The 18,141-nt window shown below is 55.7% G+C and overlaps 9 protein-coding genes across 9 annotated transcripts; 4 read left to right on the forward strand and 5 right to left on the reverse strand.

The window, feature by feature from the left end:
- The first annotated feature begins 833 nt into the window (after nt 1-833).
- Nucleotides 834-2,436, forward strand: F5144DRAFT_528591 (uncharacterized protein). Its single transcript, XM_066786887.1, has 2 exons — nt 834-1,438; nt 1,508-2,436. The coding sequence occupies exons 1-2, from the start codon at nt 1,235-1,237 to the stop codon at nt 2,345-2,347; spliced, it is 1,044 nt and encodes a 347-aa protein (XP_066647368.1). The 5' UTR covers nt 834-1,234; the 3' UTR covers nt 2,348-2,436.
- A 347-nt stretch (nt 2,437-2,783) lies between these two features.
- Nucleotides 2,784-3,812, reverse strand: F5144DRAFT_610515 (uncharacterized protein; the record flags this gene model as incomplete). The annotated part of the gene is made up of 3 exons (XM_066791660.1): nt 2,784-3,006; nt 3,066-3,235; nt 3,267-3,812. 3 exons carry the CDS (start codon nt 3,810-3,812, stop codon nt 2,784-2,786), a joined length of 939 nt encoding a protein of 312 aa, XP_066647369.1.
- Nucleotides 3,813-4,881: 1,069 nt separating this feature from the next.
- On the forward strand, nt 4,882-5,897 carry F5144DRAFT_590993 (uncharacterized protein; the record flags this gene model as incomplete). The annotated part of the gene is made up of 3 exons (XM_066790214.1): nt 4,882-5,034; nt 5,139-5,519; nt 5,772-5,897. 3 exons carry the CDS (start codon nt 4,882-4,884, stop codon nt 5,895-5,897), a joined length of 660 nt encoding a protein of 219 aa, XP_066647370.1.
- Nucleotides 5,898-6,119: 222 nt separating this feature from the next.
- On the forward strand, nt 6,120-6,653 carry F5144DRAFT_483483 (uncharacterized protein; the record flags this gene model as incomplete). The annotated part of the gene is made up of 1 exon (XM_066785395.1): nt 6,120-6,653. The coding sequence occupies one exon, from the start codon at nt 6,120-6,122 to the stop codon at nt 6,651-6,653; it is 534 nt and encodes a 177-aa protein (XP_066647371.1).
- A 440-nt stretch (nt 6,654-7,093) lies between these two features.
- Nucleotides 7,094-9,575, reverse strand: F5144DRAFT_507408 (ankyrin repeat-containing domain protein; the record flags this gene model as incomplete). Its single annotated transcript, XM_066786486.1, has 5 exons — nt 9,123-9,575; nt 8,944-9,032; nt 8,558-8,793; nt 7,634-8,473; nt 7,094-7,522 (listed from the first exon to the last, which is right to left on the reverse strand). Coding segments are annotated over exons 1-5 (1,884 nt in total), but the record flags the coding sequence as incomplete, so codon positions are not given.
- Nucleotides 9,576-11,583: 2,008 nt separating this feature from the next.
- On the reverse strand, nt 11,584-12,972 carry F5144DRAFT_564963 (Calycin-like protein). The gene is made up of 4 exons (XM_066788457.1): nt 12,483-12,972; nt 12,246-12,417; nt 12,064-12,158; nt 11,584-12,002 (listed from the first exon to the last, which is right to left on the reverse strand). Exons 1-4 carry the CDS (start codon nt 12,690-12,692, stop codon nt 11,919-11,921), a joined length of 561 nt encoding a protein of 186 aa, XP_066647373.1. The 5' UTR covers nt 12,693-12,972; the 3' UTR covers nt 11,584-11,918.
- A 372-nt stretch (nt 12,973-13,344) lies between these two features.
- On the reverse strand, nt 13,345-13,963 carry F5144DRAFT_564968 (uncharacterized protein; the record flags this gene model as incomplete). Its single annotated transcript, XM_066788458.1, has 1 exon — nt 13,345-13,963. A coding segment is annotated over exon 1 (250 nt), but the record flags the coding sequence as incomplete, so codon positions are not given.
- Nucleotides 13,345-15,025, forward strand: F5144DRAFT_643518 (uncharacterized protein; the record flags this gene model as incomplete). Its single annotated transcript, XM_066792817.1, has 3 exons — nt 13,345-14,583; nt 14,937-14,955; nt 15,022-15,025. Exons 1-3 carry the CDS (start codon nt 13,743-13,745, stop codon nt 15,023-15,025), a joined length of 864 nt encoding a protein of 287 aa, XP_066647374.1. The 5' UTR covers nt 13,345-13,742.
- Nucleotides 15,026-15,605: 580 nt separating this feature from the next.
- On the reverse strand, nt 15,606-17,807 carry F5144DRAFT_590996 (uncharacterized protein; the record flags this gene model as incomplete). Its single annotated transcript, XM_066790215.1, has 2 exons — nt 15,606-17,632; nt 17,684-17,807. The coding sequence occupies 2 exons, from the start codon at nt 17,805-17,807 to the stop codon at nt 15,606-15,608; spliced, it is 2,151 nt and encodes a 716-aa protein (XP_066647376.1).
- Nucleotides 17,808-18,141: the final 334 nt, after the last annotated feature.

Consider the following 18,141-nt stretch of genomic DNA (forward strand, 5'->3'; position numbering starts at 1 on the left):
GGGGGGCGGGGCGGGGGGAGAATCGGAGGCCACTGTTGATGGATGGACAACGTGGTGTTTTTTAATGGTAGTGTACATGATGTAGTATAACTCGGCGCACGATAGCCTGATTTAGTTCATGAAATATAGGGTGAATTTGCGCTACGCTAAAGGACTATTCAAGGTTGATGATATGAGAGTTTGTTTACGTTTGTAAGCCACACGCACCTTCCGCGTCTCGATTCTGGGCGAGCGGTTTCTAAGTTTGTGTTCTTGTTCTTGCCTACCTACCTACCTAGGTACCTAAGGCTGATGTGGGAGGCGGGCCCTTGGATGCCAGTTATTGTTAAATTGTATTCACTGGATTAGAGGAAAGAGCATGTAACATGCAGATGGCCATGGTTACCAAGATAAAGGGCCCGGGATAACGTCGTTATATCATAGCCAGCTGCCCGACTAGCCCTGACTGTGTTGCCAAGATTGTAGACAACCTTGTGACGTGTACGCACGCGGATAGGACTGGATGTACAGTACGTTGGATGCGGATTTTGAGAGATTATGGATGGGCCTTTAGGCTAGCTTAGGAAAGTCCAAAACGGGATCGAAGTCGAATATGAGGGGTAGAAGTCATTTCCAAAAAAGCCGGCCAGCTTTTCAGGGGCAGTTGTTGACATCGGTTGCCAAGTAACACCCTTAACCCTTAAGAGCTCCATGAGAGCAGTGGGACCGGAGTTCGGAGACTGCCAACTCCGAACCTCGGCTCAGGCTGGTGAAGAGGGGCGAGGCTTGGCGGGGGGTTCCTCGGCCAGATCGACCCTGAAGCATGGCGCGCCCCACTCAGATCCCGACGCGGTGTTCGTTCTCTGCTGACACGCGGTGCGGTAACTGCATCCATACCTGGCGCCAACACCCGAGACCCCCTGAAACCCCCACTGCCAGCAAGGAACCCACGGACTCGGGTCTCGAGAAAAATGTCGATATAAACGGCACCGGCCGATCCATCCGGCAATGCCTGTTCCTGGCCCAGACTCGTCATTTCTTCTCGCCAAGTGCGGCAGCACTCTTTTTTGCTTTGGTCGCAGCGCGCTGCTTTGGGTGGCTGTTTTTGTATTCTTCTTGCTGGGTGCCCTGCGAAATCGTATTTTTGGTACGCGCCACGCGTCCGCCGAGAAGAAGAACCCCTGATCCTAATAACTATATCGGATCGCGACTTTGAAGGAAAGAAACAAGAAAAACAGAAGAGCAGACACTCAAGATGGCGGTCGGCACGCTCGCCCTCTTCTACCCGGTGTTCCTGCCGATGAGCGCGGCAATCACCGCATATGCAGGACATCGCGCGCTGCACGTCGACTGGCGCACGCTGTTGACGCACTTCTTCACGGGGCCCGGTCGCACAAGCCGGATCCTGCTGACCTTCTTCATCATGCTCAACTGGAAGAGCATGCCTTTCGCATGGACTGTACGCTAAGCCCCCCCTCCATGTCCGCCCGCCATGAACCGGCACTGACCCTTTCCCCTTCCCCCCCAGGTCCGCGTCTTCCACTCCTTCATCTACCACGCGCTCCGCCGGCCCAAGACCCTCCCACCGCGCGCCCTTTTCCAATACAGCATCACCACCTCCCGCACGTCCCTCCTCGAAACCGACTACAACATCCATAAGTCCAACTCGACCTACTTCGCCGACCTCGACATCAGCCGCTCGCACCTGGTAACCCACCTCCTCGGCCCGGGGCTCCCCATCATCGCGGCCAACGCCAAGAACAAGATCGTGCGCGATAAGGAAGGCGCCCTGGTCGGGGGCAGCCTGGGGGTCGGGCTGGGCGCGGTGTTCTGCAGCTTCCGCAAGGAGATCGCGCCGCTGCAGGGGTACGAGATGTGGAGCCGCGTGCTGGCGTGGGACCGCAAGTGGCTGTATGTGGTGACGCATTTTGTGGTTAAGGGGAAAGTGCGTCCGAATGGCGGGTGGAATGGGAAGGGTAAGAGGACGGTGAGGAAAGGGGGTGCCAATGGGCAGCTGCCGGATGACTTTGCCAAGTACGTGATCGCCACGGCGGTCAGCAAGTACGTGTTTAAGCTGGGGCGGTTTACGGTGCACCCCGCGCTGGTGATTGAGGCGGCCAAGATGCTGCCCGAGAGGCCGGGTGAGGGGTGGACGGGGGGTGAGACGGGCACGGGCACGCCTGAGGACTTGGGGGATTTGGAGGCGCTGGAGAATGCGGGGGAGGATAGTGAGTGGGATTGGAAGAGGATAGAGGCGGAGCGGAGGAAGGGGCTGCGGTATGCTGATCACTTTGCTGCTTTGGATGGGACAAATTCGTTGTTTGATGGCGGTGAGGATGGCGCGATTGGAAACTTTCCGCTGGGGTGAGGTCGAAGGAGTTTCATGGAGCTAGTGGGTAATAGAAGGGGATAGACGGGATAGAAGCAGAATACCTAATCACTGTGCATGATTCTGGACTGGTTCCGGTTACGGCCGTCTGCCCAAGCATCTGGTAGGGTCCCGTCCCGAACTGGCCTGGGCTATACCGTCGCAATGTGTGATCCGAACGCTGCCAGCCTCCTTCGCCCAATCAGGACCTATAGTTGCCTCCCGTGGTCATCGGGCTCGCCCAAACTCGGCAGGGGTCCATGTGACCCGACGTGTCTTAAGGGGCTGGGCTTAGCCCAAGCGGACGCTTTGTTGTACGGGGTTATGGTCAAGATCGTCTCAGACTCGTTGCGTCAATACTTCTCGTTGCCATGTCACTGTTTAGGATCGCCTGTAGAAAACCGCTAATGTCTAATACACTAATTACGGTAACAATTTACATGTTCCAAGGTTGGCCAATGATCAAGGCCGCGATGTTGTCGACCGCTTTGCGGCGTCCGGCCTCGTTTTTGAGGCTAAACCACGGCGTCGCCCAGAGTTCCACAAAGCCCGTCATATCCTTCTTCCCACCCTCGGCAACCAGCTCTGCGATGTACGCGTCGGATATCTTGAATTGGAGAAAGCGCATGTATTGCCGCGCGGCCACGATCATGAAGACACTACGAGGTCACACAAATTAGTCACGAGACGCAGTCGTGGCTGAGGACAGCCTCCATACTTCTCATCATCCTCACCATGGCCACCCTTCTGAGCTAACTCAAGCCGCAATGCCAGGGCCTCGCACGTCAGCTGCCCCAGAACACTATCCGTCAACACCGGCAGACCGTCCCTGACCTCATCAAACCGCTTCTTCGCCGCCACCAGAGCCGGACAGCGTGTCCTGTCGCGCTTGTAGCCGTCGTCGCGGCCGAGAATATACAAAGTCAGCTCGGCGTCGGCTGCGGTACTGGACCAGGTGCTCGGGCTTGAAGTGGCGCGTGTCGTCCTGCGGCGGGCAGGCCCAGGCTACGTGCCAGGGGAAGAGCGACGCGACTTCGAAGGTTGCGAGGTCAGGGTGGAATGGGATGGTGACGTGGCCGGCTGGGGGATTGTTGTGATCGGCGTCGTGGCGAGGGAAGCGGGCCAGAAGCGCCCACAGGTACCCGGGGCCGTCTCCGTAGAGGTGGGCCAGCTCTGTCCGGGTGTGTTGCCCCCATGGTCTTTGAGGGCCTTTCAGCAGGGCTCGGATCTGTTCCTGGTTGTGGGCCTCTTTTGCCCTGTCCGATTCTCTTCGGAGAGCGGGCAGCATGTGGCTTGATTCTGTGCCTTTGCTGCGCACTACGAGGCGTGCGGCGTGGAGTTCGGCGGCCGACCATTTGTCGGCGGGCGGGATCTTCTTCCATTTGCTGATGTCTCTCGAGTTGGCTTCCGCTTTACGCCGAGCTTCGAAAGCGCTAATATCGATGATTGTCTCAAAGTAAGACATGTTGTTGTTGTGGTTTTCCGGTGGGGGTATTAATACAATAATGAACTTGAGGATAAGAAGGAGGAGTAATTCTTTTTTGTAAAATGGGTGGTGTAGGTGCATTGGATTAGATTTGGATACATAATCTCAGGTGGTACCATGCTGCTCGTGCACTGCAGAATAGAGAGGGAAGGAGCCTCTTGGAAAGAATAGAAGGTGACTTAGGTAGGTGAGCCACTGTTGGCCCACATACATCGAACAGTTTCTGACATTTTGTTCTGATTATAAACCTGCCAGAACATCAGAGGTTGCAGCCTACAGAGCGCCGGTTGAGCGAGTAAAGGGATGATGCATACCTTATCCTGTGAGTTATCCACACGAGCATGGTGCATGTTGCCCCTGTTTCCATCCCTTTTCCCCTCGTCTTTCCAATATCTGTTCGTCTCTTATTTAATTTTTTAGCCTTCCTCAATTTAGAAATCGTTACAACAATTTCTTTGTTCGCCATTTTCTTCTATTTTTCGTTTTTCTTTTCTCTCTTTTCCGCTGTACGCGAGGAGGAATATGCACACACACAAGCGAGGTGTTGGGCCGGCATTCCCTTCCTTATACGGATGCCAAGCCCTAAATTCTGAAGCCCTATTTGCGGGAGTCGGCACGGGAGCGGCTGACGGGCCTACTTCCGAGATCTCCGTTGGCGCTAGTCGGGCCAGAAGCTCATATTGTGCAAGTCGAAGACACAGCTGACATTACAGTCACCTCCCAAGACACCCCCAAGATACCCCCGAGACAACTGGGTTTCACTCCGACCGCATTCACCGCCAGGTCTTGGGTACGCGAGAAGGGGAGCCCCAACAGCTCATCCCGTCCAAAAGAAGAAATGGAAATGAATACAAAAATCAACATGATTGCAATGGAAATTGGAAGAAGTCACTGCGCTCCAACACCTCAAACTCCAGTCTTGAATCCTTTGCAACCCTAACTCCATCCCCTGTGTCCCCCCCCAATAACCACCTTACCTACGAACTCACCACTCACCACTCACCCCAGCCGGCCCAGTCCAGTCGCCAGCCGGGCCTCAACCGCCAAAATGATCCTCCAACCAACCCACACCCCCGAATCCGACCAGCAACTAGCCCTCTTCCAATCCATCCCCTGGTGCGCCGCCCACCTCTCCGGCTACCCCCAGACCCTCGTCATCGGGCCCTCCCTCACCCAACGCCGCGCCACCGCCCCCCGCGACGTCTACTTCTCCCACACACTCAACGCCCCCGGGGCCCTCATCGCCCTCCTCAACTTCTACTCCCCGCACCCCTCCCCCACCACCACCACCACCGACCCCAACAGCCCCCTCGGCCCCGAACCCCTCATCACCCGCGCCCGCGCCTTCGCCGCGCTCGGCCCCATGCTCGACGGCTGGGAGGGGGTGTGCCACGGCGGGGTGGTGGGCACGCTGATGGACGAGACCATGGCGCAGGTGTTTGTGGCGAACCAGCGGCACGGGCTGCTGGCCGATGTGCCGGTCATGACGGTGTATCTCAACACGCGGTTTGTGAAGCCCGCGCGGACGGGCACGGTGGAAGATCCGGGCCCCGGGGTGGTGATGGTTACGGGGAGGGTGGTAAGGAGGGAGGGGAGGAAGTTTTGGACGGAGGCGGATGTGCAGGATGGGGAGGGGGTGGTGCTGGCGAGGGCGGAGGCGTTGTTTGTTGTGGCGAGGGCGATGTTGTAGGTTTGGAGGGGGAGGGGGGGTTAGGAATACTTTGTTGGTTTTGGGTAGGGCGTGAAGGGGTTGCATGCATCATGGGGGGTGATAAAACGGAGTTTGGGGTGGGTGGGAGGGATCATCAAAGATGGCTTGGCTTGGGGTTTGGAGTTTGGGCAGTTCATTGTTTACTACCTATGTCACTTGAGGCTTCGGAGAGAGCATTGACTGGTGGTATTACAATATCTCACAAACATAAACCAACTCACTATCAGACCTTGCCCAGCCGGAAGGTCAACACCGAGTACAACCATCCCCATCGTCAATGTCACGTCGATTTCATGCACCCCAGAAACCAGGATGCGCGCGAAACAAAGCCGCCACGGCAGACGGGGGATTAGCCTAAAGCAGCAACCTCGCCTGAATTTCCACGAATCCAGGTTCAGTTGTCGTTTGGATCGTCTATGTGGTATTAATGCCGCTGCGGTACCCATAATTCCCCAAGCATGCCCGGTTCGCAGACTATAAAGAGGCCAGAGTATAACCACTCTATACGAGAAGCGGAGAATCTACACCACCCACACTTCTCCCATCACCACCACCCCCCCAGGGCCACCGCCACCATGCGCGTCCTCCTCACCCTCCTCTGGGCCTTCACGGCCCTCACCAGCGCCACCCTGACCTTCACCCTCCAACGCGCGAACAACCCCAGCAGCGACCAAAACGACGCCTACCAGCGCATCCAATCCGCCATGTCCGCCGCCGTCGCCCGGTACAACCGGCTCGCCCCGCGCGCCAACAAGGCCCTCACAGCCCAATACGTGCCCTCGGTCGCCACGGCCGACGGCAACTTCAACGGCAACATCCGGTTCGGGTCCAACCGGGCGTACATGAACGAGCGCACGGCGCTGCACGAGATCTCGCACACCCTGGGCATTGGCCAGACGCGCGCGTTTGATGATCGGTGTGCCGCGAATAACTGGCCGGGGGCGACGAGGTTGCTGCAGTCGTGGGATGGGCAGGGGGCGAAGATCAATTGTGGGGGGGGGCATATTTGGCCGTATGGGTTGAATTATGATAATGAGTGGAGTGAGACGAATGCGGAGAGGCATTGTTTGTTGGTGGATGCTATGTTGGGGGATGGGCTGGCGGGTTGAGTGGGAAAGGGGGGGGGTTGTTATTGTTGTTGTTGGTGGATGGCCCGGGGGGGGGGGAGTCAGGGGTAAGAGTTCGGGGAGAGAGAGACTGCAGTTGTTTACGCGACGGGAATCGTACATAATAGGGATTGAGGTATTGCTATGGTTATAGGCTGACAATAACTACATACCTGTACAATGTCCTGAGAGAAAAGGAACAATGATACGTGAGGAGTAGTCTGGTAATAGCCGGGAGCACCAACAAAGCGAATAATGATCCGGTCAGGTAACCTTTCGTTGGATTGGAACTCAGATAACAAAATATGCCAAGCACAGATGCTTTACATGACCCTAGCTCCCTGGTCAACCAAGTACCTCATCACAGAAAAGTTCGAGGGCCGGTTCTTCCCCGAGGCTAGCGCAAGCGCACTGCACCCGTCCTTTGTGAGGGCGTTGAGATCCTCAGGCGAGTGCTCCAGCAGCAGCTTGACACAGGCTAGGTGTCCATTTTGGGCTGCCTGGTGTAGCGGACGCCGCCCGGTCTTCTTGGATGCCAACTGCTTGGCCCCTGCCCGCAGAAGGCGCTTGACAATGCTGGCGTGCCCTTGCTGGGCGGCGATCAACAGCCCCGTCACGCCATCTGTTTCAGAGGAATGGACGTTTGCATAGTTGTCGACCAGAAGGTTGACAAAAGACAGGTGGCCGTCTTGGGCGGCAAGCATCAACGGACTCCAGCCGCGAGCCTCACGACCGTCAACATCGCATCCCTTGTCGATCAGAAGCTGGCCGACCTTAACGTGGCCGCGGCATGCAGCAAAGTGAAGAGGGCCCCTTCCGGTGCTACCCTTGGTGTTTATGTCGGCTCCGCGGTCGAGAAACAGGCTGACCAACTCGGGGCTGTCAGACGAGCAAGCCAGCAACAAGGGGGAGTCTTCCGAGTCGTCAAGTGTGTCGGCCTCGGGCGTTGGATTAGCTCCGAACTCCAACAGGGTGCGGGCAACTTCGAAATGACCCCCCTGCGCGGCCTGGTGGATAGGTTGTCTGTTACGCATGTATGGCATCGCGTCAACCCTGGCTCCGGCCTTGAGTAACTCGCGCACCACATCAACATGTCCATTCTGCGACGCGGACCACAGGGGCGTGTATCCGTTGCTATCCACGGGGTCACACTCGGCTCCCTTTTCAAGAAGCAACTGGACCGTCTTCAGGTATCCTCCTTCGGCTGCCTGATGGATTGGGCGGCGCTCACTCTCGGAGAATTCGGCCTCGACCTCAACCACCTTTCCGGAGGGACTTCTATAATCGAGGAGCATTTTAACAACATCGTAGTGCCCGCCATGCGCGGCGTACAACAACGGTGTAGCATCACTGTTGCTGACGGGATCGGGATCGGCACCGTTGTGCAACAGCATCTCCACCACGTTAGCATATCCGGAATAGGCAGCCCCGTGAATTGGAAAGTGGTTATCGCGACTCGGAACGTTCAGCTCGACCTTGTGCGTAATCAGCAGTCTCAGGATGTCCGCGTAGCCACCCTGAGCGGCAAGACAGGCCGGGCTGACCCCTTCTTTATCGAGGACGTGTGCACATTCTGGGTTAGCATCCAGTAGAAGTTTCGTACCCCTTAAGGAGCCGGACTGAACCGCTAGGTGGATGGCCTGTCGAGAGGGCTCGGCACCAGTGGCACCGCGAGACATTTGTCTGGTGGGAAACTGCCCGCCGCCGCCGCCGCCGCCGTCAACGATGTTGTAATGGTTGAGTTGGAAGCGCCCCTGTGCTGTCTGGCTGCCTGACTGAACGCTGAGCTGCTGAATCTGACTGTACATTGGGGGCTGTGTGGGCTTTGTGCCATGTGGATTGGTGTCAGCGCAAGTGCACTGGCGCGTCAAGCGTGAATCAGCACGTTCGCAGTTACTAGTACGTACCTGGACGTTGACAGGAGCATGCTGAGTACCATGCGGTGGGTAATAGATGAGAGGCACATAGGGGTTTGCGGCCGGCATGGAAAAGAAATCTGGTCCTGCAGGCTGAACGAAGCTCCAAGGGTTTATGTTGGCATCCATGGCTCCTAAACTCATGCCGCCGTAGTCGCCCAGTTGTACATTATCACATGGTGTACTTTCATGCAACAGTGTGTTCGGATGCGGTCGTCGGCGTTGTTCTATAATCCCAGGTAGCTTTGAGATTAGGTAGGTATCTACATGTAGGTAGGTAGGTAGGTAGGCAGGTCGGTAGGCAGGTAGTGTTCATGCGAGGCGAGAGTGCAAGGAGTCCACGCGTGGGGCCGGCGGCAAAGATCAAACACCCTTACCTGGCTCGGGACTCGATGCTTGCTGATCAAATCGCCTCTTATTTTTGCGTAAATTCCATTTGCTGAACTGAATCTTGTACTGCTGTTCGCTATGGTTGGTAACATAATATACTGGAAATCAGCCATCCGTCACGTAGGAAATAAGACGACAACTCGATGATACCAGTAGTAGTACTTGCCTCGCCTTAAACCCGTCTTCCTCCTCCATTTGCTTGACCAGGTCTTCTAGTCGAATGCCTTGGTCGATATACAAGCGTTTGACCTTTTCTCGATGCCCTTCCCATACCGCATCAGAGATCCGGTCTGCTCTCTCCGCCCTCTGGGGCCCAGGAATGCTCTGAGAAGGAAGCTGGGGCATGGCGAACTTGAGCGGCACATTCAGCTCACTCGGTTCACTAGGTAGGTAGGTGGTGTCGACTGGACTGGATGCGAACTTGAAGACGTCGAGTCTCGAGAAACAAGGCACCATGGGTCAGGCGAAACTGGACGGAAATAAAAACATTGAATCATTGACATCAGCCGGGTCGTAGTTACTCATTTGCCGCAGACAAAGTGCAGTTCCAGCCTGTCTAGAGATGGCCATTCCTATTGCGTCGAACGAGTTACGTGGTTCGCTTACTGGCCACTCCTTGGGCAGAACATGTATGGGCAACGCCGCGCCGCGCCGCCTTCGGCAAACCGAGGCGCCAATTGGCAGGTATTGGGCCGAAAGAGGGAGGGTTCCTTGGGCAAGCTGCCTTGGCGGCGCCCAACTCCAGCTGCGACGACTTTGAGTGGACGGTGAATCAGTATGTGCCTATGTGGCAAGGGCGGTGAGGTGAAAATTTTCAAAACATTTTTCAGCCCTGGAGTGCGAGTTTGCCTTGTTGGTCGCCTTGTTGGTCGCCTTCTGAACCGCATGAGCTCTTCCACGCCACCCCTATCCCAATTCTACATTGCATTCTGCGCCACGATATGGGACTTTGGTTCCCGTTGTGATCATTACCAGGATTCAATGTTCATGACATGTTCCCACCTCCCTTTCCATACCTTCCTTGCCATCCCCGAACCCAACATTGAAAGCGTTACTAGCCCCCTGAACGGTCCACACTTCAATCAACCACCGTTTCGTTTGTCAACTCCCGCTCGAGAATAAGACAACTCTGCGGACAGTCGGGCTTGGTCCTGGCGGTTGGCATCTCTTCCATCTTGCCCGGCAGTAGTAGTTTCTTAGAATGCTTCAAATCAGACCACGTTCCTTTGAGAAAAATGACTGGATGGTTCGAACAATCGCCAAATAGCCCCAAGCAGCGCCCAATTTAATGCTGGCTGAAAGTTTTCTCGGAAGCCTTCCTGGTGGTGATACCTTGGTACCTACTTTCAGCTGATCGGAACGTTTTGAAACTTTCGAACCCCCCACAACTCAACATGGGCACTGGGGGCCAATCATTGAGGACGGGGATTCATGGGCGGGGGCTAAAGGCAAAAACGTTTATAAACGGCTCTGTGCAATGACCCGCCTTTTTGAATGGGTGTTGAAACGTTTTGAAAGTTTTTGTAGTAGGCCATCAGGGCCCCAGGGGGCACTTACATCAACATGTGAGCGACCAATCTCATGACGCAGGCAGCACTTTCACCGTCTTTGGCTCCAATGGGAATGTGTACACCCCTATTATACGGAGTGAGGCTGTTGAGCATTCCAAAATGTTTTCGAAGTTTTATCTCGAGATGTGGCTCCAGGGGTCCTGTACACAACTAAAGACGGACAGGGGAGCATGGGATGGGACACAGTTCAAGTGCCTATATAATAGCATTCTGACTCTCCGTGATCTCTCTTTCTCCAGTGCCCTTCTCCATTCGGTACAGAATTCTGATTCCCTTGCAATAAACCCTGCCTCTGCCACAGTCTCGATGCTAGCGAACGACACCAACATGCCGCTCTCAGCAACGCTCTCTGTAACTTCGGACTCGTCCTTGAATACATGGTCAGTTTCCCCTATTGCGGTCTCTTTTCTCACAACCGTTGGCTGCTTGCTTACTCCTGACATAGCACCAAAAAGTCCACTCCGGGCCCCTCCCCTGCGCTGGTCACCTTCCTGAAGGCCAACCCGTTGGAAGGTCCGGTGAGCGAGTGGTTGCAGGCCGGCGTTTCCCGGTCCTATATGAAGGAGTTGATCGATATGATTGCTGGAACGGACAAGGAATGGGCTGAGTTGGTAGAAAAGGAGTGAATATTCCGGCGGGGATCGAAGTACACGTCATGGTCTGCGGTCAGGGTTAGGAATAAGAGTACGGAGTAACTCGTGTTTGGCTTGTCATGTCTTGCGTCCGCCAGGTCTGTTCGCTTTCGAATGTCCCAGCTCGCTGCTTCTTATCCACTCCCATAATGTGAAGCTACTTGTCGAGCGTAGTGTGATCGACGTACCAAATATGGGCAACCGTGCTCGACGAACGTCAATGCGAGTCCCAATAACGCTGCCATTATGTCTTTCGGAGACCGGTTGCAAACACTGAACCGGCCCCGCTTAACTGCCCCAAGAACCTCAGTGCAGCGCCATCGCTTTATCACATACCGGCGATCCCGGTCTTGACAACAGCCTTTCCTTTCACCTTCACACATCAGATATCATCGCCTTCACTTATTTTCTGGAGTCATTTGTTGGGAGCCCGACTCTCATTGTACGTCTCACATTTGTCCGTAATGGTATCCGGGATGCCTGGGTGGTGGCTGTCTCTGGCGCCGGGCAGTGTGGTTATGCCGCGGCATCGCCTGACATCAGGTTGAAGGCGTGTGCACCTTGTCTCAACACCCCATTCGCTAAGAGGGGTGCGTGGGGGGGGTTTATGGATTGACAGGAAGCAAAAATAACTCAGCATCGGTCTCCCTATACCCATTTACACTACTGATTATAATACATGTGAACTATTGTGTAGGTACCTACAAGACCATCGATAGGCTGCGGATGGCAACAGCGGGATCCCGTAGTACCACATAATTATGTAAACAGGCAGTCAGATTGATCAGTCTTGGCCACGTCGGTAAGGTTGGTTCCAAGCAGGCCCGCCCGCTCAATCCAGGCCTGTCCGGTTGAGTTAGCGGTAGGGTCACATGCCCGGAACAACTAGAGTAGGGTGACTTACATCGATCAGCCTCTCGTCCGGATGCTGCAGACGGCTCAGAATAAAGAGCGTGGTGAAGTTGCTGGACTGAACCAAGGCGAACTCAACGCTGTAGTCTATTCTCGATGGTCACTCAGCACCTTCGTGGCCCCTCTGTCAGGTGGGGGCAAGGGGGGGGGGGGGGGGGGGTAACCGGGACGCACCCTGCACGATGTAGTTGGGCCCGGGGCAATCTGGCGGTTCTCCACGGGGAAACTGGACGCGGAAGGCACCAGCCGATCCGTACTCAGGATCGGCAGGAGTTGCAGTCCCGAGGATATTGACGGGCCTGTTCCCAGCTTGGCACGTGTTGTTCACCTGGACGGTGCCGTTGTCCTAGGTAACGAGTCAGGTGCACCCCATGGGTTGATCAAACTGACGAGGCTGGAGTTCCAACTCACGTTCAGCTCATACTCGGCAAAAATGCACTTGCAGTCGGCAGTGAATGGGGCGATGGTGCCGGCGACCTGATACCAGCGCCCAAGATACGAGTCAAGCTCGAAGCCGGGATCTCCCTGGGGGTAAAAACATTGGCTATCCCATAGTGACGGAACGGCCTTCTTTGCTGCCGTGGTGGCAGCTAGAAGGGAAACGACGGAGAATGAGCGCATGTTGGTTGATGATGTATTCGTGGGAATATAAGAGAAGGCCAAGTTGTTACTTGATGAGGTAGACGATTGATGGGATGACTCGAGGATGAGTACATGTCAAGTAGGTAACGATGAATAAGTTGAAACAGCAGCAACATCTCATTGTTTTTAAATGGCCCGGGGAACTACGATGGCTCTTACAGCATACCAGATACCTTGATGATGAGTATGCCAATGCTTGGCGCAGACAGTATTCCTACATGTAGGTACCTAGGTAGTGTATGTCGTTCCTATGGCGACGTCACAGAACGGTGATAACATTGCTCCATTCCAAGGAACAGATTGCTAGCCTGCTACCTAAAGCCGGGAGATCATCACACTTTAGGGGCTAATGCAGAGTCAAGTCCCAATCTTTTCTCGGCGTCGTCCCGCTGCCCAATCAACCACGCGCGGGAACCGATCCGTTGGCAGCGGAGCCGAATTCAGGATCGGTGCCATCCGATTGGAACCTTGAGTCGCTCGATCTGTGTTGACTGGTCCGGCCGCTGAGCAGGTATACCGCCTAGGGAATGATTTCGATCCGGCTGCCAGGGACCCTTCCGCATGGCCATAAAGAAACATCATAGTCCCCCGTAAACGTCACTGGTCGAGGCTTTTTTGAACCACGACCCAAGTGTCATTGAGTTTTATTGAGTGCCAGTGCATGGGGTGCAACGTCTTTGTATTATTTCAACAATCAAGACTGGACCCCGTAGTGTAGGTCTCGCACCTCATTGTTGCGAGACCTCTTTGTAGGTCTTGGAACTACATCAAAACCTGCCCGTACAGAATAGGGCACAAACTGTAACCATTCGTTCTTTTTTGTTGATTGTTCGATGCCCACCCACACAGTAGTATCCCCTCGACCCTATTTAATAAACCGGTTAGACACCCTGAACGATTGTGAACATTAAACAGGTAGGGTTCCTCACCAGCCCTCACCAGCCCGGTTAGTGTATAAGCACAGAGACATAAGTCAAAAACATAAACTACGGGAATCACGTAACGGCATATAAACATCGCCAACCAATCATGTATCAGGTCAAACGTGTACAGACTGGGGTGGATGAGATGGGTTGTGGATTGTGGACCTTCAGACGGTCACGCGAGCCCCTTGCCACCCAGCTAGAGGGGAAAGTGCTGAAGGCCTCGTGGGAGCGTGAAGAATATTACTTTGCCGTCTGGGAACCCGAGCTGCTGACTGAAGTTCTAGATATTGAGCACAAGATGGGTCTATACAGCTCCGTGGGTTGGGAGTGGGGCAAGACCTACAACTTCTTTCGCTCACAACAGGGCCTGGGGTCACCCAGGGTTGTAATCGCGGAATGCCGGTATTACAAGGCCGAGCTCGACTCGACTAACCAACCAATGACACCACTGCCCGTGACACAGGATTTCCTGACCGCCATGGGGCCGCTCATTCCTCCGGTGATCTATCCCGCAGAACACCATGGTTGGGAGTGCACCATCATAGGCCAACTCCAAGGGCGCACTCTCGAGGATGTCTTTTGGGATGTGCTGGGGCCAGGTCCTGGTTACAGCGGGTGGATTAACACCTCTGCGTCTCGCAAGCAATTTGATGAACTAACACGGATCTGCACCCAAGTTGCTGACCAGGTGGTAGACGCCATCGTGGAGATGTCCAAGAAGACGGCAGACAGAGTCTTTCCGGACTGGAGCGAAATGGATCTTCATCATATAGTAGTACTTGGCCCCGGACCTATGAACCTTAAGCACATCGTACTGGACAAGGACCACAACTTCGTCGGTTTTGGCTTCCGTGATTATGCTGACTTTGCACCCCATGAGTGGATTCAGTTTGGGGCGAAAGAGAGGAGCAAAGGAAGGGCGCTGGAACTGGAGCTCTTAGAAGGTACGCGCCAGGCGTTGTTCAGAAGGTCTCCATACCACGGTCATCCGGATCCGGAGTCAGTTCTGCTTTTGTGGCAGAATATATTGCTGAAGAAGTTGGCCTCCCAAGGGTTCGCAAAGCCGGAGCCCTGGGTCCTTCGAGCGTTGCAACGCGTTGAGCTGGAGTACCTGAAGCCCCTCCAGCAACAAGGCCCAGCCAAGCCTTATCCAAAAAAGGAGTCTCGACTCTCCCGAGGCCTCACGAAACTAGACGCACACTGGCCTGAGTATCTTAAGCTGGGGAGAGGCCACGGCCATGAATCAAAAAAGGCGACATGATAACATGGATGACAGGAGAAAAACGGATATTGGCAGATATATCAGTTCGAAATGGGTAGGTACCTTAGTCAATATTGGCATATGGTCTGTTTAGAGTAGAACTATAGAACTCCTTAAGCAGGTAAGGTGCCTTCTTAACATTTTCATTGGGCCAACTCCGAGAAGAATAAAACCGTTCTGGGAATGAATAGGCATTCCCTTGCATCTCCTCATCTTTGGGACGAACCCTGCCGAGGGTCCGAAGTTAGCCTTTAACAATCTGACCAGCTTTACAGCCCAATTCAAATAGCCTAAACTCTTTATTTTATTGAGATGTTGTTCCTTACCATCCATGTACTAACACGATCCCATCAGCTAGGTGCCCGCCTGCACCATTAGGCAATTTGGGGCCACGGCAGCAAAAAGGACGAGCTGTCCCACCGATCACGTCCTTGGTCTAATCCGTACCGTCTAGCAACTATCTAAACAACGCAGCCAGTCTGAGTACGAAGGTCTACTGTATTGGCACATAGAAAACGATCATGTCAAGTCAACCTAACTCCATAACCTCCGTGTTCCCACACACACCCCCCCCCCACAAACCCAAGACAGCGCCGTAAATGGCAAAACAAGTACTACTGTAATTACGAGGAAAGTCCATGACGCCCAATGACAGACTCCACTCACTCCTCACGCTCCCCAGCATCCATCCATCCATCCCCTCCCTCAATCCTCATCCACCTCGATCCTAAACGCCCTCAACACCTCCTCCCCCACCTCAATCGCGTCCCTCCTACTCACCCTACTACACACCAAAAAGTGCGCCACATACGTCCTCGCCCCATCCGTATACAGCGTAACCCGCTCCCCCGGCACACAATAATCCACCGCGACCACAATCCTCTCCGCCAGATCCGGCCTTCGCCTCCTCAGCTCCTCACACGGCGGCAGCCCGGAGGAGGAGACCGCCCAGCGCACGACGCCCGCTTTCGGCGCGGGGACATACACCAGGCGCGACCAGTACTGCGCCCCCCTGGTCCGCCCCTCACCCACGTGGTGGTCAAACGGCCTAGCGGCCAGGCGCAGCCGCTCGTGGTCGCCGACGGCGGCGAGCATGTGCGCAGCGAAGAAATCGACGCCGTACGTGTGGCGCGACGGCACGCTGACGCGGTAGCCGGGCGGGCGCGCGTTGATCTCGATCAGCTTGCAGGCGACCTTGTCGGCGCCGTCGGCGGAACCGCCCTCCTTCCTGGCAAGATCGATCACCCCACCCCCGACGTCGCGGTACTCGCAGCCGGAGTGCACAACACGGGCCTCGACGTGGAACACGCCGGTGCGGAAGCCGGCGCGCACGAGCAGGTCGCGGAGGGTGTCGCGGACGACGGCCTGCTCGCGCTCGGGCAGGGCGCTGGGCAGGGTCAGGGCCTCGGGGCTGAAGGTGTCCTGCACGCTGGCGTCGCGCCGGTCGGCCTGGCAGGGGGGTTCGTCGGCGACCTCCCAGAAGAGGATCTCGCCGTCGAGGAGGACGAAGTTGGCGTCGATTTCGGGGCCGTCGAAGAAGGGCTCGATGACGGCCGCGCTGCCGTGGCGGGAGGTGGCTTTTTGCACGGCGAGGGCGAGGTCGGCGGGGGTGGAGACTTTGCTGACGCATTCGGAGGACCAGCCTTTGGTGGGCTTGACGATGAGGGGGTAGGTGGGTGTGAAGGCGGCGTTGCCATTGGTGGGGGCGGTTAGGAGCGTGTTTAGCTCCTCGACGCTGGTCACCCGCGCGGTGTGGCCCGGTGCGTCTTGCAGGAGGCGCGAGCGGTACTTGTCGACGGAAGTCTCGAAGGCGGAGACGGGGTTTGTGGGCAGGCCGAGGGCGTCGGCGACGCGGGCGGCGGTGACGAAGAAGTTGTCAGACACGGTGAAGACGCCGTGAATGGGGAGGGGGTAGCGCTTGATGGAGGCGATGATGCGGTCGGCGACCCCGGCGTCTTCGGTCATGTCGGTCGCAACGAAGGCCTCGCAGTGCATGCGGTTGTCGTCGGCATCGGGCTGTAGCCAGTGGCCTTCGTCGTCGACGATGACAAGATCGAGGTTCAGTGCGCGGGCTGCGCGGTAGATGGGCCCGCCGGCGGTGAGGTTGGGTCGGCCTCTTATCAAGGCGAGCCGCTTGCGGGGGGTAGGGTGCGTGGTGAGCCAGGGGGCATTGTTGAGGCGATCCCTCAGCTCGTGGGTGAGTCCCAGGAGGTAGTGCTGGAGGTTGAGGATGGAGACTGACGCTTCGAGGTCACCCCATTGGATGACGGCAGCTGCTTGCTCGATGAGATTGGCCAGTCCGTCCTCCGAGTTGACGGACGACGAGGATAACCTGCATGCCGTGTACTTCTTGAACGAAGCCACGCATTCTTGGATCTTGGAAATGGAAAACGGAAAATCTTGGAGACGGAGCCGCAAAAAGTCGGAGCGGGCGACATAGCCGTCTGCCGTCGGGAGAATGGCTGTGAACACCGAGACTCCGGCATGGGTCCAATTGGATGGGCCGAGACCGAGGTTTGTGAGAGCGTTCATGAAACGAGAGGGGGGCTCCGAACGAGGTTGGTGGCCATTGGTGCCATTAACTCCATTGGTGTTGTTGGAGCCGGTACGAAGCGGCGATTGGTTATATGAAAGCCGCAGTGAACTGGGCAGGAGGATGATGTGAGCGATCGAGTACAATTCGCAGAGTGGGACAATCTCCCAGAAGAAAGGGCGGGAGAGGCTGCTCGGTTCTGTTCTGCGTTAAAAAATAGTCTTCATGGTCGGCATATGATTTGACCTACCGTTGACGGCGCTCAAGGGTGAGGGCGGAGTGTGGAGAGGTGGATAGGTTGAGTCTGTGTCCGAATCGAAGGAACACTTCGGAGGCCAGCCGTTGACCTGACCCGGCAGTATCCCGACAGCCATGGCGGTTATTGTGGCTGCTTACCTCTCACTGTGGGTAGGCGTGAGAAGGAGATGGTGGTGGGAATGATGGCGTGCGTGATCGGCACTGGAGAATAGAAATGGAGAAAGGAGGAAGCACTCGAGGAGAGTCGAAACTTGAATGAGTGGAACTCGGAATTGGAGACGGGACTCGGGGCTCTGAACAGTGGAGAAAATGGAGAGATTAAAAGCGTGTAAAGCGACCAAATATGGGAAATCGGGCCCGACGGAATTACAAGAAGAGTTTAAAAGTAACGCCTCAAAGCCGTGAGGCAACCGTGTCTCGCTTTTAGAGCAGTTTGGGTGCCCTGGAATG

This window comes from Chaetomium tenue (assembly GCF_020726465.1).
Source record: "Chaetomium tenue strain MPI-SDFR-AT-0079 chromosome Unknown F5144scaffold_2, whole genome shotgun sequence".
Classification (NCBI taxonomy): Eukaryota; Fungi; Ascomycota; class Sordariomycetes; order Sordariales; family Chaetomiaceae; genus Chaetomium; species Chaetomium tenue.

Coding starts and splice junctions, on each gene's coding strand:
- F5144DRAFT_564963 (XM_066788457.1), bottom strand. CDS start 12,692: ATGCGCTCATTCTCCGTCGTTTCCCTTCTAGCTGCCACCACGGCAGCA. Junction 12,159..12,245: donor GCCCAACTACATCGTGCAGG/GTGCGTCCCGGT, acceptor CATCGAGAATAG/ACTACAGCGTTGAGTTCGCC. Junction 12,003..12,063: donor CGGACGAGAGGCTGATCGAT/GTAAGTCACCCT, acceptor TCAACCGGACAG/GCCTGGATTGAGCGGGCGGG.
- F5144DRAFT_528591 (XM_066786887.1), top strand. CDS start 1,235: ATGGCGGTCGGCACGCTCGCCCTCTTCTACCCGGTGTTCCTGCCGATG. Junction 1,439..1,507: donor GCATGCCTTTCGCATGGACT/GTACGCTAAGCC, acceptor CTTCCCCCCCAG/GTCCGCGTCTTCCACTCCTT.